The 22,961-nt window shown below is 39.4% G+C and overlaps 2 protein-coding genes across 3 annotated transcripts; one reads left to right on the plus strand and one right to left on the minus strand.

Moving 5' to 3' along the window:
* The first annotated feature begins 427 nt into the window (after positions 1 to 427).
* On the plus strand, positions 428 to 1,105 carry LOC128735543 (uncharacterized). Its single transcript, XM_053830024.1, has 2 exons — positions 428 to 644; positions 705 to 1,105. The coding sequence occupies exons 1-2, from the start codon at positions 428 to 430 to the stop codon at positions 1,103 to 1,105; spliced, it is 618 nt and encodes a 205-aa protein (XP_053685999.1).
* A 5,236-nt stretch (positions 1,106 to 6,341) lies between these two features.
* On the minus strand, positions 6,342 to 22,502 carry LOC128738237 (gelsolin-like). Of its 2 annotated transcripts, none has more exons than XM_053833228.1 (7): positions 22,227 to 22,502; positions 9,463 to 9,537; positions 8,914 to 9,400; positions 8,639 to 8,853; positions 7,459 to 8,571; positions 7,163 to 7,399; positions 6,342 to 6,466 (listed from the first exon to the last, which is right to left on the minus strand). In XM_053833228.1, the coding sequence occupies exons 1-7, from the start codon at positions 22,284 to 22,286 to the stop codon at positions 6,404 to 6,406; spliced, it is 2,250 nt and encodes a 749-aa protein (XP_053689203.1). In that variant the 5' UTR covers positions 22,287 to 22,502; the 3' UTR covers positions 6,342 to 6,403. The 2 variants fall into 2 exon arrangements, with proteins under 2 accessions (XP_053689203.1, XP_053689202.1); XM_053833227.1 differs by having other exon boundaries at positions 7,459 to 8,574.
* Between the last annotated feature and the right edge of the window lie 459 nt (positions 22,503 to 22,961).

Consider the following 22,961-nt stretch of genomic DNA (forward strand, 5'->3'; position numbering starts at 1 on the left):
CTAAATTGTAAAGCGTAATTCGTAAATTGTAAATTAAATTGTAAAGCGTAAAGCGTCAGATTAACCGTCTGTCTGAGAGGCAGAACAACAAGCTGTAAGCCACGTGAGATTGAATTTTTATCCACGCCGTAATCGCCGGCGTGGTTACACATTTGTCACCTGAGCTGTACTGCAGTTCAGTGCAGGAAGTACTTAACCGGGTCTGCCTATGCACACAAACTAGTGAAAAATGTAATTATTTTCTAAATAGCCTATTGTGACAACTATTATCTGTTCTTCGTATCGCAGAACTAATCGCAATCAACGAATTTCTCAAAACTATCGGTGGTGATAGATCTATTTTCCTTCGATAGTATATATAAAACTTGCTGAGAAAAGGTTCTTCAGGTTAGTCGTGTTTAATCGCTTGAACTGCTGGGCACCAACAATGAATCAACTGGCATTTGTAGGTTTTGTAATTTTTATTCTTGAAATCAGCTACAGCTTGGGATCACCATGCAATGAAACATCTGCTGCAGTTCGTGCCAAACGAAGCCATCATTCTCGTTGCTGTAATGATGGGTTTGAAGACTCGGTTAATCACGAAAAAGTTGTTTCAGTAAGACGTCAGTGTGCCGAAGAAATGGGCATCACCGAAATGTCAGGTAATGTGATGCCAAGCAAAATCTTTCTAATAAAATATAGTAAATAAAATTTTCATATAGAGGAAGAATTGTTGAAAAATCGTGAAACTCTCGTATGTTTAATCGAGTGCATTACGAAAAAGCACGCATTGGCCGACGAGAAGGGTGACCTGTTGCATGAGGATCTAGCCAAAGCTTTGAAGCAACATTTCAGCGTTGCCGAGTGGAAAACTCCTCTGCTGGACGATTTCATTAAGGAGTGCTTCGACTATGCCGAAGCGGAACACGAGAAACACTCCGACGAGAGTGGAAAGTGCAATCCGGAGGGTTTCCACTTTGGCTACTGCCTGTGGCGTCATTTTACCCTAGCTTGCCCCGAAGAGATGCAAGACGATTCCGAACGGTGCGAGTCGATTCGCGGTAAGCTTAAAAGCGACGAAAGCGTTAGTGTGTGGAATGCCGACATCAACGAGAGGAAGTGAGAAGCTTTTTGTCGTTTGGAGCTTTGATGCCACTTTATAGTGGAAACTTTTTACTGCTGCTAAGGCATGTTGGAATTATAGCAAACAAATAAATCAAACACAATAACAGCTTAAAGGATTAAAAGATAGATTTAAAGGTTATTTAATTCACTGTCACAAACCGTGATTGTTCCAAAACAAGCTGGTTAATCGAATTGTTCGCACTGTAACAATTATGGGTCAATTTGTTACGGATTAGATATTATTTCTGCGTGACTAATAATATGCCTAAATCGTTGAAAGATCGTTGCGGTTTGTGAATACTTTAATTTCTCACTCTAAGAATGCCGTTCTCAATTTAATTTCGGTGTCATTACAATCAGGATTCTCGTATAGCTTTCATTGCAAAGCTTGATTTCAGCTGCCTGTTATTAACTGAATGCCTAGGCTGCCGTTCTCCAATCCCCTCGAACACCAACTGGCTGTGCATCGTCCTCGATTGTGCAAATCCATCTGGTGCGGGGTCTGCCTCGAAATCTGTGGCCTCCTCCTGGTTTTCTGCTGAATGAACCGGGATGATTAGTGTTCTATAGAGTGCCAGTTTTGTGCAAATTTGCAAACTACGGGACTTCTGCTGGTTACGTGATCCGTAGAAAGCCCCATTCGCAATTCGTCGTTTCACTTCGTGGCTTACATCGTTATTACATGTCACGATCGTACCAAGGTATATGAATTCCTCAACTACTTCATATCGTTTCCCATCCAGTTCCATCTCGGCACCAACACTATTTGGAGTGCCACGCTCTCTGCCAGCAACCAGGTTCCTAGTACTTCGTTTTCGTAGTGTTAATGATAGGTCCCAGTCTTGATGCTACCCATTGAAAAGACCTAAAGGTCTCTTTCACTGCTCTACCAACAAGCGTGTGAGATTTCGTGGTGATAGTCCCGTTCCTCTCTACGTTTGCTCTTCGTATTGCACCTTCTAAAGCAATGCTAAATAACAGGTTAGAGAGCGCATCCCCATGCTTTAGTCTATCCAATGTCACGAAAGCGGCTGGGCTCTTACCCGCCTATCTAACACATGATTTTGACTATCTAACACATGATCCAAGATCTAACGTCGTACGACTAGTTTCATCAGAAAACCTTATCATTAGCATTTACCTGCCGAAGCTCATTTCGTTTGACTGAATCGTACACCACCTTAAAGTGCACAAACAGTTGATGAGCCTGCAAGTTGTATTCTCGGAACTTGTCTAGTAACTGACGTAGGGTAAACATCTGATCCGTCGTGTAGCGATCTTCACGGAAACCAACTTGGTACTCTTCTGTTGTACAGCTTGGAAGGAAGGACTCCGCTAACGGTCTCAGTCTACAAAACAGGATACGGGAGTGCACTTTATAGATAGTTTTTTCACTCAAGTCAATGTCCTTTCTTAAAAAAGGGCGAGGCCATCCAACCACTCCTCCGTAATTTGTTCTTCCTCCCAGATCCTGTGGATTGCCTCATACAGCCGGTCCATCCCTGCTTTTGGAAGTTCGGCCGGGATACCGTCCTTCCCAGCGACCTTTTGCGTTTTCCAGCTCCCTGATTGCTTTCTTTACCTGTGTTGGCGGCCCCATAGGCTGGGCATCGCCCACAAATCTTATTCTGTTCCTCCTGAGCTCTGTGATTACCTCTCCATTCAATAGCGTCTCGAAGTGCTCCAGCCACTTGGCTGCTTCCGCAGTTTTGTCAGTAACCATCTTGCCAACACTATCATTGCGCATCACAGGCATGGGAAATTTGCTGCGCTTCTCCGTTTTGCAGAATCTCCGTGTATCGTTGTTGACGAATCTCTCCTCTGCACCGGTGAGCGCGTGCTCTTTGTACTCGTACTTCACAAACGTCAGCTTCCTACATTCGTCGTCATACTTGTTATTTGGCTGATTGCATTTCATGAGCCTAAGGGAGTTTTGTGTTACACTGTTAATGGCTGTTTTGACAGTGTTCCAAGAGTTCTTGGAGGGGCTTCGTCCAGCTCTTCCAACAACGCAGCTTCGAGTGAATGCACGTGGTTTTCAACGACGTCGACGATAGTTTCTCGACGGAGAATTTTGGGCGTATCTCGTAACCATCACCAGGTAGTGTTTCTAGTCGAGGCTAAGTAGTATCTAGATCATACGTCAAAGAAGTCTGAGAAGTACCGGCAGTCGATAAAAACGTGATCGATCCGTGTTTCTGACTGATTTAGTGATCTACAGGTGTACTTGTGTGGAGGTTTGTGGTAGTAAAGAGGTGTTAGGTACGGTTCTGTTGTTGAAGACGGTAATATTAAAGAGCCTTTTCGTTGGTGCTGAATTCTAAAATCATCGGATCGTATTTCTCCTTCTGACCGACTCAGGTGTTAAAATTTCCGGAGACGATCTTGATGTCACGTTTTAGGCAGTGGTCATATTCGTACTCCAACTGCGCTTCTCCTTGTCACCATCGGGACTGCGCACATTGATGATGCTTATGTTGAAGAATCGGCCCTTGAGTCTCAACCTGCGCATTCGAGGACTGATTGACCACATCACTATGAAAGCTGTAACTGTATTTGTGTGCACTGCCGCAGCCAGCCTTTCCTCAAGTACAGATTTTTGTCCATGCATAAATTTGGGAACCTGCCATTTTCTCCGGAGTATTTTATTTTTTCAGTCTTATATAACATAAATAGTTTATAGATTACTTTTAAATTCAGGAACTTTAGTAGACCCAGAATTCACAGGAATTAAAATAATTTATGGGCCCCAAATTTATGGACACACAAAAATCTGTACTTGTGGCAACGCTGGCCGCAGCTCTGGTAGATCCCTGGTCTGCTATTCCCTGGACGTGCCTGTTATTGAGCTCTTCCGGAACGCCTTTTGTAACGCTACGTCGTCGAACTTGCGACTCTTGAATACGACGGAGAGCACTCACGAGTGCTTTCTTGGATGTTGTGAGATTGGTAGTTTCACGTCCCGAGTTTCCAATTCACAGTCCGGATTCGCCGCATTGATTTATTCCGATTAGGATATTGGTTCTGGTTGTTTATGGTGGTGGGTTCCAGGGCCTACGGTACCAACCCACAGTGGTCCAAAAGGGCGTAAAGTGGATTTTAATTCCTAGCATCTTTTGAGAGCAAAACATTTTAACATTTAGGGTCTTCAGCATTCTTGTTCGTTTGAATACCTCCTATAATCTAAACGTGTCAAAAGAAAATACTCTATAACTCTGCACTCGATAGAGATAGAAATGTCATTTCTTTAGCAAAGTAGTTTGCCTTTATATTTTCTACAACTTTGCCAAAGAAACCATGTCTCTATCGACTAAAACAAAAAAGTGGACGAGCATTGAGCCTAGAGCGAACGCAAAACACATAAAACATATGCTTGCCGTACTCTTATATGGGTGGTTCAGGACAAGCGGCTCCTATACAAGTTTATAGTGCTCGACCCTAGCTTTAAGGTGAAATATTGATTTCATAAATCAACTCCCCATTTCATCCCATAGGCTCGTGAAGCTATGGAAAAGTAAAACTGGAATATGTGATAACTTAGCAAGTAAAGTTACATGAGATTTGCCGGCTTTCACAAAAACGTGTGTTTTGAGTGCTTCGTTTGATTATAGTCACCTTAACAGCTTAGGTCGTTTGTGACTTCTGCGGAGTTGGGATTTGAACCCAGGTGCTTGGCGTGAGAGGCGACAGTGCTAACCATTACATCGGGATTGCCCCCGCTTCGATAATTGCCTAGCATAATGTATTATTGTAAAATGCAACTAACAAAGTTTAGTATGAAACACCAATTTTTAAAGAAGTTTCAAAAAAAGCTCTATAGCTCTGCACTCGGTAGAGATAGAAATTTTATTTCTTCAGCAAAGTTGCTTGTTTTTATATTATTTACAACTTTGCCGAAGAAATTATGCCTATATTTTTTAACCGAAAAAAGTTATTTTTTTATTTTAATTATAGTAAGGGATGACTAACTTTTGACACATAGGGGTCAAACCCGGCGTAGTGGTTAGCATTCACGCCCCTCACGCCGAGGACCCGGGTTAGAATCCCAACCCCGCAGAAGTCACGGATGACACAAGCTGTTAAAGTGACTATAATCAAAAAAAAAACTTTTGACACTTGTAGATTAGGGGGGGTATTCATACGAATAAAAGTACTGGAGACCCTTAATGATAAAATGAGAGCAAAAGACGCTAGGAAAATAATTCCACTTTTCGCCCTTTTGAACCACTGTGCAACCTCTTGTCTCGCCTGAAGATTATCGTGCACTGCACTGTTTAAAGTCCTCCACAGTCCCACATTAGCACTTGGATAATGATTGGCTGCCGTAACTGTGGAAAATTATTCAAGAGTCATACGGATGTGTGAGTAGTATAATGCTTTAAGGTTATACACGTTGGTGAAACTGTTAGCAATACGACGGACAAATCCTAAACCTTTGGATGCTTTGCTTACAATGTAGGTGTCGTTTGTATGATAACTTACTGTTCGCAATAACGCCGAAATGGTTCTTCGACTGGTCGACACGTACAATGAAACTTATATAATGGAACGTGTAGTTAAAAATCATAGGTTGACGAATACTATACGAGCTGAAGAAATAATGGGACATTTTTTCCAGGATTGACGGGCGCGCAGTTCAAGTTGTACCAATTCATGTAGGTGTCAAGTTCTCGTTGAAAACAAATTGTATCAACCTTGAAGGGAATCCGCAAGTAAATTTTCAGATTGGCTTAAACGAGGGCTTTCTATGAACGTAGTTGACATCGTTGAAATACAGCAGTAATATTAACGGTCCATCGTGACTACCTTGTGGGATTTCAGACGGAGCTGGAAACGCATTTAATTGAAAACCCACAGCTGTCCCAACCAGTTTGTGACCTACAAGGTCCGAACTGAATCAGCGCAAAACACTGCCGGTGATAACGAGATTTTGCATACTATTGCTAAGCATGACTGATTTTGTCAAACGCCACAGACAAATCAGTGTAGATGACATCCGTCCGTCCGTCCGTCTAACCGCCAAGTGGCCATCGATTTTTGGCACTGGATTGATTGATTTTACGCCGCTGGATTGTGACGATATTTCAAATTTTTGGCTCAGATGGACAAATCCAAATTTGAACTTGATCGCAAAAGTTCCATTGATGGCATGTGATATCACAAAAAATGTTTTCTCTTACTAAAAGTTACTTTAAATAAAACGTATATTTATTAGTTGTCAAAAAATAGCATAATACTTGTATTAGATGTGGCATTTCATAATCTTGTGCGTTTAGATTTATACCATTTGTTCACCTTATGCGCGTGATTGATTTTGCTCCAGCACCTGCTGCCTGAGAGTCTCGTAAGATGGCTGGGACTGTGAAGAAGTATTACATTTTTATCAACGAGTATGGAATATTTTCTTATACCGAAGACCATTTGCCGTTTGTCAGTTGGGTATTAATCCGCCACACGATCACACATGCATTGGTAAAAATAGGAAGGCGATAAACCCAAGAAAACTTGTTCGAATAACAACATAGAGCGGGAAGGAGGTCAAATCTACTTATTGTTAGTGGTAGATATCTACATTTGTTATTATAGTGTACAGTATGGCCCACAAAAGAGGCGAAAATAAGGTTTGATTTAGTTTGAAAGTTGTAGATTAAAGATTGAAGAAAACAAATAGAAAAACAACACACAAACAGTAGCGGTGGAAAAATATAAATACAAATATAACATGGACAGATTTGTAATACAAATGTACTTGAATAAAAATGTCTTTTAATAAAATCCATGGCCTAATTTTTGGGTAAGCTTTGCCTATTTTTGTGGATTATACTGTATGTAGTGTTACCGCAATTCCAATTTAGTTCAGCTATTACTTATGGTTAAACTCTAAACAACTCAGCGGTATGACTAGCATTGGCACTCTCCATGTGGGAATGTTCGGGTTCAGTTGCGACATCACAAAATCTACATAGTTTTGCATTAGAGAGAAAAAGCTAAATACTACTACAACTATGCAAACCAAGAGCAAAAGTATAACAATACAGTCTGGTTAGCGACTAACCTCCCAGTGGTTGTCATCCCACGAGGGGAACAAACGTTTGAAGCTACGCGGTTCGTCGCCCTGCTTCAGAATCACAATCGGAACAGTGTCCTCATTGCGCTCGGATGGATCCGTACGAATGTACTGCTTGGCCATGTCGATCGATTTGGCACGTTCTTCCTCGGTGGCACCGTTGCCAATCCAGACGTAGATTTCATCTCCACCATCCAGCACCATGACGTCGTCCACGTTGAGATCCTTCGAGGGAATTTGGAATAATTAGTATTTGATTACTGATGGTATTTAGTCTTACTTACATCTTGCTCGTAGTGAGGAACCTCCTCTACGCGCAGACGTTTGTTGAATAGAATTCGGCAGTGAAATAGACGTGGATTCAAGAATGGAGCTCCAGTTGGATCCAGCTCACGATCATAGTCCGCTTTACCGCCCAAAGCGCCCCAGAACTCATCTGGTTCGGAGCCTTCATCAATGATTTGAGGTTCTGCATCCGGAGAAACAATGCGTACAATGTTCGTGGCCATTTCTTTTTCAAGATCGGAAGCCCCAACGCCATGCCACATGAAGGTTGCGGAAGGCGTTTCAAGGATGAACACATCATCCGAGGCGAGCGAGCTGGCTGTTTCCGGAAGCTGATCAGCTCGGACGTCATCGGAGCAGGTTCCTCGAATTCGGAATAAACGTGTTCCGTCCACATCGTAAGTGTCATGATCATGGATGTTGCGGAACCCGGACGCATGCCCTCCGGTGAAATTGATTAGTTTTCCTTTGAAGATTTTCAGGAAATGTCGCGGTTCGTTTCCTTGAGTAACCCGCACCTGAACCGCCTTTCCGTTGAGTTCGTTATCCAAGCGAACAGCGTGCATGGCTGCGGACGCTTTCTCATCCGTAGTTGACTCCTTACCTTGCCAGAAGTAAATGATATATCCATGACCACCTCGCTTGTTGCGGTATTCGTATTTGATAACGTAGGAATCCCCACCGAAGAACATTCCGTAAGCTTGCGGGTCCACAGGGACCAATTCGAAGTTTTCAACACGCCAAATTTCTGCCTCACCTTGGCCATTGTCTGGCATGAAGCCCAATGCTCGTCCACCATTCTTTTTGAACATGTGCAAGATTTCCGGATCAAACTCTCTTTCCTCTCCCGCTTCCGAGCTGTCTTCATCCATTGCAGCTTTAATGAGTTGACTATGACCGACTCCCTTGTCTTTCCAGCTGGCAAAGTACTGCTTGAAGTCAGTCCGCTCTCCATTCTCAATGACCCGATGTACTTGAGTGTGAACCGGATATCCCTTGCTGGAGATAAACTCCTGAGCTTTGATCATCGACTGCGCTCTTTCCTGAGCTGTTGCTCCCTTACCAACCCATACAAATATTCCCGACGATCCGGTGTCCAGTATAAAGCAGTCCTGCTGAAAAATTGTGATTAATATCCGGTTAATTGCGAAAATGTCATCGCTGTTAGTATGAACTTACATCTGAATCCAACATGCTTTGCTTCAAAGGGCGCTCACCAACCGGAATAATTTCGAGGCTTCCGCCAGCATCGGAAACTCTGTACAAGGTTATGGTTGTCGCAACATTTTCCTCATAAGTCTCGTCGCACTCTGATTCGTCTGCAACCGCATCCGGGGAACCTTCGCCGAGAACGTCGAAGAATTCCTGCTGGTCTCCCGTGCTTGCGAATTCATCTGCAAATCACAAAACCGTTTGATAACTTTTCTTACATAGGAAATTACTAACGAACGCACCAAGTATATAAACATTGGCCCGACCAGCATGATCTTGATCGCGGATCTGACTGGCAGCGCTAATAGCCTTTATCTTTTCCACCCGTTTAGACCTTGGTCCCACATAGACGTAAATATCGTGGCCCGCATCCAAGATGAAACAATCGCCTTTATTCATGGACGCAACTCCGAGCGCAACCTGTCGCACACGGACGTTCTTGGAACCTTTGACGTGGAACAGCCGTTTTTCGCCGGCTGCATTGGTTTCCACCTCGTTGAAGCCGCTCTTGACGCCACCCTCGGCATAGCGAACCCCTCCCGGGAAGTAACTGAGAAACAGACTAGATTCGTGATCCTGGACCTCGCGATGCTGCACTGGAGCACCGTTGTGCCGGTCGTCCAGCTGAACGCTGAGGATGGCGGCGGAACCGGCCTCATCCTGGCTAGTTTCCAAACCAAGCCAAAAATGAATATCCCAAGAGAAAACACCGCTTTTAGATTGTTTCGTCTGTGAATAGTAGAAGTGTTAGCTAGTTTGATCGTTTCGTTTTGCCTAAAATCATTATTTACATTCAGAACGATATAGGAATCTCCGGTGTAGAATTTCCCGTATGTTTTCTTCGGCACTGGAACAGGTTCGAAATTCTGAAAATAGATCAACATTTGACATTAGTCACAGCAGTTTCAGGTTTTTCGCTTTGAAATCTGCTCTTGGGGGGATACTGAGCCGATAGAGAGCATGTGTTATTCATTAGGTAGCTTCGTAAGCCGACTAAGTAAACGGGGAAACACTGACAGCTACGTCATTCGAATGGGTTTAATGCGGCGTTAATTAAAAAGAATGCGCGCGCAGTACGGAAAGGATGATAATAAATACCCATAGACAAGCGGCCTCTGGTCGCTAAACCACAGCGCACAACGAAAATGACTGACTGCGACACGGAAGATTTGCCGAAATCCACTGGTGAATGATTTTTTTGATTTTCTGCGTTTGTGTCTTCTTTCAAGGTCATACTGGTAAGGTTCCAGCGGTATGCATGAATAATGTTTCCGCTAAAGTTTGCGCGGGCGCGATGTTGCTTTTTTTCCTAACATCCGTGAGGATTAAGACAACACGACGAACTTTTTGCTGGACAACCGATAAAAAGAGGGTTTTAGACTTTCAAAATTGTGGGCCACTTTTCAATTTATTTTTTTATTTATTTCGTCAAACTTTGTAGACTACATTCTTACCCTAAAGTTTAATTAATATCTTACTTTACTTTACTTGAGGGTTATCGTCAAGAAGAGTAAGAACAAAGGGTTATAAGATGTTTAATTTATTTTGATAGAATTTTTTCACATTCTAGTTTGTATATTATTTGAAAGTTTTTTTTTTCAAATTTTATATGCAATAATTATACGCTTTCTGGACAAAAAAAGAAATACAAATTGGCGTAAAATTTGATGTTGTATTTCAAAAAGGAAGAAGTAAAACAAAATCTTGGGCTTAAACATCTTTCATTGACTTGTCCCTTCTTTATCAACAGATTCCGCAGCCGGCTGCTAGAGTACAGGACAATTACGGGGCTAGTGCAACGATACGATCCTACCGAGATTCGAACATAGGACAACTGGTTTGTTAAGACCAGCAACGTACCTCGAAGCTAACTCAAACACGTGTTCTTTGCGTTTATCAGAAAACAATGATAAACTTTCATGAACATATCTTTTGGTTTGTGTAAAAACAAATGTTTTTGAAATCCCAGAAATCAATGGCGTATGTTTGAACCTTAAAACTCATACGCCAAGAAGTTACTGTGCTATAATGCGAATGTAAATCACCATTTCGTTTTCCACGTATGGTTGAAAAATTTGGAGAAAGCTTCAAGATATGAGTTAAATAAAGCGAATATGTGACACTTTCGGTTTTGTTTACTAGCTTGAATTACCCTATTGTACAGTGATTATATATGTGTAGGTAAAGCGATGATAGGCGTCAATGCAAACTTGCTTGATAAGAATTGGCGTACGATTTTACTATGTAGAAAAGCTGCTGGACTGGTAGTATTACACTATCTTATCGCAAGGCGGTCAGTTTATTTAACATTACAATTACGAATTGGATTGCTTTTGTTTCACTGAGTGAAGGAATTTTCGCTGTAAATATATATAGGGTACTTGTTGCATTATAAGCTTGGTACAGTAGACGGCGAAGCATATTTTGATTTTAGGAATTATCATCTGGTGGTAATAACGAACATCAGGGTTTCCACTGACTGATTTTTTCATTGTTTGCATTTTTCCATTTAAATTCATTTACCTACACTGGAAAGTGGATTAAATTTTCAAGCGATTGGTAAAAAAAACGGAAATTTGACGAAAATTACCATTCATGAACTCTGTGTCAGTAACTTCTATCTGTATGGCCATAAAGGGTGTCCCACATCAATTTGCTCTTGAAAATTTGGGTAGACGTAGTTTAGAGTGCATTGTTTACACTGTATTTTTATCGCAGTCAGTTTTTCGAAAATTGGAAGCGTCCTCCGAAAAGCAACCTCGCGAATTGATTTTGCGCAAGCACCTGCAAAATCCTCAACTCTCCCATCGGAACATCGGAAAACAGCTCGGAATTGTGCAGTCAACGGTGACTCGTATGATTAAGCGTTACTACATGTCGTGAAAGCATTTAAGCGGAATCCCAATGCTTCGGTCAGGGATGAGGCCAAAAAGTTGAATCTGTCTAAGTTTTTCGTTCAGAGAGCCAAGGACCGGGAGGGACTGCATACGTACAAAGTACAGAAGCCTATAAATCGTGACGAACGGCAAAATACGGTGGGAAAGTCACGGGCTCGGAAACTGTACACCCAGATGCTGACGAAGCCTCATTGTCTCATTATGGATGATGAGACTTACGACAAGGCGGACTTCCGGCAGCTTCCGGTGCTACTATTCTTCACTGGCGAGCACAGGTTTGATGTTCCGGAGGAAATAAGGAAATACATAATTTGGCAAGCGATATGCTCATGTGGGAAATGGAGTGCGCCGTTCGTGACTACCGGGACTGTAAACGATCTACCTCCAGGAGTGTCTACAGAAGCATCTGCTTCCTCTATTGAAGCAACACGAGGCACTACGATCTTATGGCCGTAAGGGGAAAGAGCGGCAGAATGAAGTAAGGGAGAGTAATTTGAGACAATGCTTAAGAAGTTGTGTACCGTTCCTTTGTATCCAAGTTGGGGGAACCGCAGGTCGAATCAGGCTATAATCGGGTTCAATTATAACCGGATTCGAACTCACTTCTCCCAGGCCCTGTGAATCGCAGGTAGTAATGAACCTTTTATCCTATCAACATCGTTGTTTCATTACTTTCTTCTACCGTTCCATCTGTAGATTGTAAAAAACTATTCTTAAAAAAAATAATGAAATGCCTGACTTCATTAAAAGTTTATGACAAAAAACACGGGATTGGCCCATTAAACTTTAAGATTTTCATGCGTACCCAAGCTGGGGCACTTTGAAACCCGTGCCCCATCTTCTGTGTGAAATTTAATGTAAATAAAATAACCCAGAAATCCGCAGTTTTAATTTAACTGACCACGAGTTTTGCGTTAAGTAAATTAATTGCATAAAAATAGTTCCAGTTTCAAGTCCAACTTTTAATCTAGTTTTAGGTTCAATTCTAAATACAATTTCAAGTGTAAATAAAATTCAATTTATTTCCAATTGCCAATCTTTAAAAGATAAAACTTTTATGACAATATTTTTTTATGTTTTCCTGAATATTTACTCAATTCAAAAATTCATAACTCATGAACTAGACAATGTAGAGCAAACAGTTGCGTATTAAAAGGTTAGTAAATTTTCTTGGCGTATTCATAGATGGATTTCCGATGGATCTAGAAGTAATCTGTTTCCTACTACTCTCCCGAAAAATGAAAAATGAGACAGAAGGAGAAAAAACCAAAAAGAGCACGAAGGAATACGGAACAAAAATTGGACAAACGATATAGGGTAAAGAACTAGTTTTAAGCAGTCTAAGCGGGTCACTGATTGTTTTACCTTATTACAAGCGATGGGTTTACTAAGTGGGGTATATCAGCATACCAATCTTCTTGCTATCTTTAGTTCTTCAAGCTGTTACCATTGGAAGACACTATTGTTGAGCTAAACTTTTGATTTTTCGCTTTAAAAGTTGGAGCGGCGGAACTAATTTTGAACACACCGAACCCATTTTCACCCGCAAGGTGCTATTTTAAGCAATCCTGAAATCTGAATTTTTTTACGTCCCGTTAAAAAATCCTTCGAACTTTTCCCCCCTATTCAGTAAGTTCGCGTTCCTATTCGCGACCTACTAATCGGCATAGATGCGTAAAATGCCATCTATCTAAATTGTTTATCGGGGCATACACTCACCGCACCGTTCGGCAAACGGTATTCGTCGTCTCTTTCATTCTCTAGAGTTCTTATGGGAAACTGCGAGCTTGACCTCTCACTCGCTGTTCATAAGGATGGTGGGAGAACAAAAGAGGCAAACATAGAAGTGCACACGGTCTAACTTTAGAACAGTGTTGTCAAAGCAAATAACATTGAAACACATCGTTGCTTTATTAATTCACTGAGAAAATCTTCGAAAATTATTGAAAAAGCTGTCTTTTGTGTTGTTTTTAATAAAGAAAAATTAATTATGAACATACATTTCTCTTGAAAGTTTGAACCACATTTTCACCATAGGAGTTTCAGTTAATTTCAAACTTAAAATTCTTATTTCCAGAACCGAAACAGTGTCTTGGCAACACGATAGTTCATCAGTTGTGCTGCAGCTGCTGCTACTGGTGAACAGGTTCCGTCAATTCAGAATTTGTTTTCAGTTTTGTTAGAAAATAATAAAACTTTTGGCTAGTGACAAAGCCTTAGATAATAGAAAAAAAACAGACTGAATAATATGGTATGTGACAATTGAGTGCTTGACTTTCAGAGTGGTTGTAATCAGTGCTGAAAATTTGATGAATTCGTTAGTAGCGAGGTGGCGATTGCTGAAGAGCAGCTGAAAAATGTACGTTTTTGGACAACAATTTTTAATTCATCATATTTCTTGTCGGAAACCCAGTAAATTGTGTTTGTGTGAATCAAATGTATGGTTAAGTGATTTGTGAAGATGATCCTATCAAAAATATTTTGAAAATATGAATAAAAAAGTGCATTTTCGGATCATTTATGTTCAACTGATTAAAATAGGTAACACTGCTTAACTCGTTCCTTACCCTAGAAAAAAAGAAAAGCGCTAGAGAGAAAACGAATAAAATCAGGCATGAAAAAAGGATCAAGGTCTGTGCCTAGGGACACGAACGAGGGGTCACGTAGGACTACGAATGCAGGTTCAATTTGAAAAAGCTTGACATTTTGCAAATGCAAATTTTTAATTTACTGTATTGTAATAAATGCTCTGAAAAATTCCTATAAATTGTGATACAAGAAGACACGTTTGAAATTCCGAAATGCCCATGCTCTGTATGTCAGTTTTATTCGTTTCTTAGAGTTTATAGTTCCACAATAAACTATAGTTTCATCAGGCCACAATCACACTACTTCTGGAGATTGGTGACGATATTGCATTTTAAAAATGCTTGTGTGACTTGTAGCACTAGTCACTTTTAGATAACTGGCTTGACAAGAATATTAACTGGTATAAGGATCTTGCTCAAAACATAAAATATTAGTCATTGCACGCACAACGGTAAACAATAAACAAATAATCTGGGCTACCATTTACCTCTGGTTCACATTCGTCAATTTCCTTGCAAATAGTTGATATATAGCACCATTTATTGTTACAGGTTGATTTGAAATATAATTGCCTTTGAACTACCACACGAACAACGAGTTAAAATTATGACTGTTAAAATGTCATCAATTAGCTAACGTCCTCTGCACATGAATAGCTCTTTTTGGCCCTCTGTCAATACTGTTTTTCAATTATTTCACACTTGACAGCAATATAATCGAAATGAGGTAAATAATTGCATGCAACTAAGGCCAGTGCAAATCATTTTCAAAGTTTTTGTCACCCCCCCCCCCTCCTTGGAAATTGGCTTGAAAAATCGGGGGGCAAAAAAATAATTTAGGGGATATGAGTTAAATTTTTTTTATTAAATCAATTGTCTGTGGGCTCTACAACCTGAAAAACTCGAAAAAAGAGTGTTAACGCTTCTAGCACGAAATAGAAATGAAAGTTCAAACAGTGGAATTTCCGAAACCCGGACAAAAAAATTTTCTTTCGTTTTTGTCTTTTTTTCGTAGATTTTTGCATGAAAAATATCAACGTATTTATTAAAAGCAAGAATAGATTTGGTTTTGACGTTTAAAATGCCTAAAATCCATATTTTTTGCTCGATTAAAAAATTCTCTTTGTTTTTTTTGACCCCCCCCCCCCCCTTCAGTGGCCCAACACCGGAAGGACAAAAACTTTTTTAAATATTTGTAATGGCCTAATTGTAAAGCAACAAAACGCCCGAAATTTATTTTCGCGATCAGACAGTCGCTAATTCTTCCGCACTTTGAAAATTGCTGCAGCACGCCACATGCATGAATATTCTGTCAAGCATTTTTTCATATAAAGACATCAGTTTGGAATAAATTCTTGCAGTATGTGGATACAATCGGGCGAAAGATAGGGTTGATCGCTCACTTTTTTATAACTGTTCATTTTCAGGATATCAAATTGGGCTATGTTTGTCGCGATCCTAAGCAATCTTGTTAGGATGAGAGGACTTTATCACTTTTTCTGAGTTTGTACTTCCCAAGCACAGATTTCAAATTAGTGTTAGTTTGAACGTCATAAAGAATCTTCGACCTGTTGGGCCAACGAGGCTTTGTCATTAAAAAAAAGCAAGACGATCACGAAGAAAATGTACGGAAATATTTGACCTTTGAACTTTTCGTTAATTTTCACTCATTGGTGATTGAAAAAGCAAATTATAATAGAAACCACATAAGGCCATTACAAATTGATTTTATAAAAAAATTGATATTCTGTCTTTTGTCCCCCGATTTTTCACGCCAAATTCGAAGGGGGGTGATTTGTAATAATAATGGCCTATTTGCTGCATCTATTGTGAGTTGATTGGTATCTAAATCATGGAAATTGGATTCATAATTGGCAGAGTTATTAGTGTTCAAAATCTTTCATATTTTCGAGAGGCTTGCCTCTTTTGATTTTTTGACCCTATCTCAAACCTTTCCGTAAGACGTAGTCCTACGTCAAAACAAGATAAAAAACGAAACAGAACGGGAGACAACAAGAAAAATAATAGCGAAAAAGAGGAAAAACGAGGCCAAAAACGATTCTAGAGTTCAAGATGAAAAACGAAAGGGTAGAAGAAAACAGAATCGCAGAAACGCAGAAAACGAGAAAGAATACCCTTATTTTCTTTCTCGTTTTCTGAACAGAAACGAGTTTAACAATGGAAAAAACGGGACATAAGTAGAGGGAAAATGAGACAAGAAAAGGAATATGGAACAGAAAACAAGACAAGCTATAAGGGAAAACAGGAAGAAGATAGAGAGATAAATAGATATAGGAAACGAGAGAAATGGAAAAAAGAGGTCGAACGGGATAGAAAAAGAAAAACAAGAAAAACGGACTAAATAAATAAATATGTCGATTACCTTTCTTTTTTCTAACGGCGTATAGCAGTCGGCTTAACTTTTCTGTTGGGGAAGAATAAATGCTTAATGCGAGAAATGTAGATTCAGGCAAACTGAAAATTCAATATTTAGTGAACGGGACATAACACTAATAGTTCTTACAAACGGTACTTACGTTGGCATGAAAATAGTTTTTGTAGTGAAACTGAAAATTCTTGATATTAAGCCAAAAATATAGACTCAGTGTTACCAGGTCGATTGCCCATTTTCCCGCTGCCCAGAGGTTGATTTCCCGCTGAAATCCCGCTATCTAGAGTCAATTTCCCGCTAGAAATCCCGCTGAATCAAAAGTCATATTATTGTTTCGTTTCTGGTGCAGAATAAAAAAAATATTCATTTCAGTAAGGCTTGCATTTGAAATTAAGATGGTCTGCTGAAATTGAGAGGTTGCAATTAAATTAATGTTATGCAAATTTGCTGCATTCATGTTGACGAAGTATTTGGCTTCAGGAAACAGAAAAAGAAATATATTGTTATTCCTTATATAATGACAGTTTACTACGAAATTTCGCAAGAATTATAAGATTAAGGAGTCTAAGAACACAGGCGAAAATGTCGAAAGAAGCTTTTAGCACAAATTCTTTTTCTATGTCTAGCTATCATAAAAATCATGCAAAATTTTAGCAACGTTGGCAAATGGTTATAGTTTTTGGTGACAAAAGAAGACATGTTTCTATCTTTATAAGCACCCAAAAATCACAAATATTTGTAAAGCTCATCGGCTCTTTGTTCTCGCTTATATTTTGTTTTAGCACCGATTTGTTTTGGTTTTGTTATCATACAAATGCTGGGGTATATAGCAAACTATGATGTATATAGATACATAAGTGTTGTTTTGTTTCTGTTAGGTAAATGCAGAAGATCTTTTTGAACACCTCAATTTAGTACAATTCGAGAGACAGCGATCTCGTTCGATCATCTGATATGCATTTCTTTCGTTATCTTATATTTGATAGTGTGAGCGAAAGATTACAAAAGCCCTTTTGTTAGCCTTCTTCAGTTTTGTCCTGAGCAGATTATAAATTGAGCTTATCATTGCCAATCGAATCAGTCTAAATAAAACAATCGAACCATCCGTATCAAACCGTTTTATCGTGTGATAAAAGGCAGAACGAAATCATCCGTATAATATAGTTTCAAACCCTAACACTTTGACTGACCAATTCTAAGAAAAGAAATCCAACAGTTTCCAATTCATAAATCAGTTGGATTTTGCCATTGGCATCGAATTAGTTTGTGGAAAAATTAAGAAACGGATTGGTTTGGTAGTCTGCCTTTTTAGTAAGTTCTAATGAGTATTTGTCAGAACTCATCCCATTCTAGACAAAAACCACGGAGTTTTCTAATCAACAGAATGTACTGAATCATCTGCCAATGCATGAGCAGACATTGGAATGACAATAAACGAAGTGTTTTGCTGTCAACCTCTCTTTCAGCACTCTTTTCGCCTACCAAATATCGCTAAATCGAGATCCCGCTAAAATCCCGCTGAGTTATTTAAGAAAACCGCTAGATTCCCGCTAGCCGCTGTTTGGTTATTAAGTCCTGCTGTCCGACTTGTAATCCCGCTAAATCTAGCGGGAAAACCGCTGATCTGGCAACGCTGTATAGACTTAGCGAAGGTGAGAGTCTAAGCTTAGTGGCTTAGTGGTGTAATTGGTTAAACAACACGCTCAACTAGAGATTGGGAGCTGTGAGATCGACTCTCACCTTTGCTAAGTCTATATTTTTGGCCTAATATCAAGAATTTTCAGTTTGCCTGAATCTACATTTCTCGCATTAAGCATTTATTCTTCCCCAACATGTCGATTACTTTTTAACGGATTCTCTTTTGATCAGTTGACTGGGAATTAAATAATGTAAATGCATAGCACTTGACAGAACAAATCGTTTCTGGTTGAGTGGTTGAACTTAGAGTCCATTATATTTTAGTATTAGAGGTGAAAATTGTTCATTTTGTCCGAGATATGAGTATTTTTGAAATACACCTACGTAAAACACAGAACTATATTTCACTGGCACTCATTCTGCAACTTGAAGCTCAAAATCCACCGCGGAATTTAGCTATGTAACCAAAATGAAGTGCCAGACTATTAGTTATTTATTCCGCCAGTGTAAATTGTCTCAGCGGCGACCGCGAGCGTGACTAATGGACTATTGATGGAAGTTATGTTCGGTGGTATTATTTTTCAAAACGCAAAATCATTGCACGCAGAAATGGATTATATAAAGTTATGACACATTCCGCCGTGACGTTACAACGTTTTGACTTTTCTTTGCACAGTATTTATGTTTTAGCTGGAAAAATCGTTGAGAATCCCCCAAATATTATTATATATTTGGAAAGAGCATAAAATTTCCTATTCAAAGTGAACAAATTAAGAGCATTTGCTTTGCCCAGATTGTTTTGGAAAGCAAATATGTAGCGTGACGTTACAACGCGCCAGAAATACGTCTTTTGGTTCTTCTGTCAAAAAACATGAAAATTCTGCTCCCTTTCAAATTTTATCTAAAGATTTTCTTCTATGATTTGATAAGAGATGAATACTGAACAACTTGCCGTTTTCAGAATTCCGATAGTTAGTGAAGTTAATTTTGAAACAGCTTTTACTTTTCGTGACGTTACAACGCTCTGGTTTGCACAGAGAGGGTCGTAGCTCCGTTGTAACGTCACGAAAAATCTGTTCATTTAATATTCGTTAATTATCGCTGTTGCTGCCCTCTGTACATAAGGGATAATCCAAAAATGTGTTGTTAATTTGTCTTTCACTATTTCGCCTACGTAATTGTGGGGTTGTTCACGAGTTAGTAGCGCAGTGGGAGGGATGCTAAGAAAGTGAGACATAAGTAATAGCATCAAAACCTTAAGACATTGCATAATAGTTGCTTCAGAAAAGTTTCTTCATTTAAAAAGCACTTTCTCGTGGTGAAAAAATATTCGGACATTAGGGTGTCCTCAAGCAGATACAAAAAATATTTTCTCTATTTTAAGTCAGAAATGGTAGCTGTCTACAAAACATTTGTATAAAAGCTAATTTTAAGAAACTTTGTTGAATACTGAAGATTTATATTTCGTACATGAAAAAAGTTTTAGTGCCAAACTCTTAGGGACACCCTTAAAAATATTTTTTTTTCTTCGATCTAGCTCTTTAATAACGCTTCGTATGGCTTGAAAATGTTCTAATAAATTGGTAATCTAATTAAATTGCACATTTTTGTCGAAAATAGTAAGCTCTATCTTTTTCCCTTTAGAAGCTATTACTGGCTTTTTTATTTTTACATGTACTCTTTAATGTACTGTACCTCGGGGAAAAGCAGCTATAAACAGCTAATCTCACTTGTTTTTTGTGAGTCAATTTATGATGTATTCCACCATGTACAATATAGGACAGAACACTGAGGAATATCTAAAAAAAAGGTATTATGAAGGCAACCGTAGGTGAACATGTCGAAATGAAAGAAACAAGGGATAGCTCCTAAAGGGAAAAAAATAGAGCTCTAGTATCTTCGACGAAAATGTGCAATTTAATTTGATTATCAATTTATTAGAACATCTAAAAGGTGTACGAAGCGTTATTAAAGAACTAGATCGAAAACCCTGTTTTTGAGGGTGTCCCTAAGAGTTTGGCTCTATAACTTTTTTCATGTAAGAAATAGAAATTTTCAGCGTTCAATGAAGTTTCTTGAAATTAGTTTTTCTTCAAATGTTCTGTAGACAGCTATCATTTCTGATTTAAAATAGAGAAAATATTTTTTGTATCTGCTTGAGGACACCCTAATGTCCGAATATTTTTTCACCACTAGCAAGTGCTTTTAAAATGAAGAAACTTTTCTGAAGCAACCTTTATGCAATGCCTTAAGGTTTCGATGTTATTACTTATGTCTCACTTGTTTTGAATCCGTCCGGCTGACCGCCGTGACGTTACAACGCGAGCTTCAATCAGTTGTAACTTAGGTTCTACTTTACTTATCTCCATTCTTTAGGCACCGTTTTAAAGGTATTTTTGAGTACAAAGAGCATACGGATTATTAGATTGTTCGAATTTGTACTTTTCTGCGAAAGCGAAAAAGTACGCCTTTTTCGTGACGTTACAACGCATGAAAATGGCCCTATTTCATCCACTTGAAATACAAAATAACTGCAAAATTACATCCAAACTATTTTTGGAATGGATTCAGCATATATTCCTTTGTAAGTTGGTCGAAAACAAGTGATATTATGAAAAGTTTTAGCGCACTGTAGCAGCATTTTCAAAAATATCACGAAAAATCATTTATTTCTTGTAAATTTCATTTATTTTCGATACACGTTTTATATAACTTCCGAAAATGCTAGAATACCAGTTACGGCAGTTTTGAAAGGTTCATACATTGCCAAATCATGGAAAAATAATCAACAATGCAAAAAGCATGTTTTATAAAATGTTTGATTGGTATACCGGCCCGCGGAATGTGTCTTATATAGATACCCCCCGGCGGTTATAAATAACATTTGGGGTAAGCTTCATTAATCAATTATAGAATAATGGGTGCTTGACCACTTTAGCCGATCTAAAACAATGCTTGCTGTCAACATTTCGATAGTAAAATAAAATCTTTCATTATCAATCAATCGATCGTTCATTATTTCCTTTACCCCATCATCGGTTTATCAGCTTTTTTCGAGTACCTAGCCTGATAACGCCGGGGATATTTTTTTGCAAAATAATCAGTCTAACCGATTTTGGTAGGCACAACGTAGCGATGACATCTGCACGAACGATTCGATGACGACGTTGATGATGGAAATATTACACAGCAATGAAAATGAAAATAGCTCCAAAGTCTGCATGTTTCTCACACATGTCGCCAGCATGGCGTGCGCATCCCCCGGGGGGATGTATGTCGTACCGCTATGCAACTCTGTTGACCGACAACTGCCGCAAATCGATAGTGACCGGAACGGTCGGAACGGTTGCCCTTGAAACTGAAAGGGAAATCGATTGATGCCCCGGCCCGGGTAGCGATGTATTTTTGGAAATATCTGCCGCTATCTATTTTCCGGGGGCTATTTCGATTTACAGCGTAAACATTAACAGCCGAGTTTATAAATTCGAATTAAGGTGAGCAAGTATAAAATGTGCCCCCGTGTGGGTAAAATGTTTAAATTGCAAATCTTTCAAAGTTTGATCATTACCAAAGTGTTGTGGTGTAAGTCGCCAACCATCCCTGGGATGTACGTGATGTTCCTATTTTCTCTATTCCTATATTTTTATACCATTACGAATCTTCCACGAAACCGATTTAACTAAATATTTGCTTTTCTCATGCTGTATGTTGGCAGATTAGGGAGACTTTACTAAACCAGATATCGGTTGAAATAAGTAAACAATTTATCGAATTTTTTTTTCAGAGTTGATTGGATGGTTGACTCACAGAATTAACATTTTACCTCAATACCATTTGATTAACATCGATTTTATCTTGGGAATTAACAACCACCTTGTTGAATTTGGAATCACACTTCATTGATTGACTGTGTCAAATTTTGATAAATTGAAAAACGGTTAATTTTACCGTTTGTTGATAAGAATTCACTTTTGCAATCGTCGCATCGCTACCGAACAGATGCACCAACTGAGGAAAACCGTGTTGTGGTTTGGGCTCACCTCAATTCTCCACACCTCCAGGCCTTTGCTGGTACCGGCGTTTTCGAAAGCTGGATGCATAATAGCGCTGATGCGGGCTTATGAACGCTCGTTCGTTCGGTTAGCACACACGTGAGGTTTTGATAATAACGAACTAATTACTGTTTTTTCACTTACGGTAACACTGACTAAACTGCGCACTACAGGTACGAATTGTACCTATTTTTCTTATCGCTGCGAATTTTTGGTTTATGAACTTTTCTGTGCTTGATACCGGCCACTCTTTACTACAATACAGTGGGAAGTGTTGCGATCCAGTCGAATACTGATGTGGTACTAAGTCGCACGAGAACCGAAAACTGGCATTTGTATGAGACCGGCTGAGTAGCTGCTGGATGGCGACTTTCGATAGATGTTATGTACTAGTACTATTTCGATAAACAGAGAGACTCCGGTTGCGGTTCTGCAACTTTGTGAGCGAACCGTGACATTTTAGGCGAGAGTATTCTCAGAGCTCAGATATCATACATTCAACCGGTACATAAGGGTTAGTCATTGAATGCTGCCCAGCATTCAAGTGTTGAATGAAAAATAGTAAATCATTAGTTGACTTCTGGACATCTGCTTGTCATGTTTGAAACGCGGATTATCAGATTAACGGTGATGATGCATGGCGTTGCGTTGTTTATGGTCGAGCATACTTGCACCATCCGAGCGGAACAATGAATGACTCAGTCAGAGCGGCTCTAGTAGGAC

The sequence above is a fragment of the Sabethes cyaneus genome, chromosome 2 (assembly GCF_943734655.1).
Source record: "Sabethes cyaneus chromosome 2, idSabCyanKW18_F2, whole genome shotgun sequence".
In the NCBI taxonomy this organism is placed as follows: Eukaryota; Metazoa; Arthropoda; class Insecta; order Diptera; family Culicidae; genus Sabethes; species Sabethes cyaneus.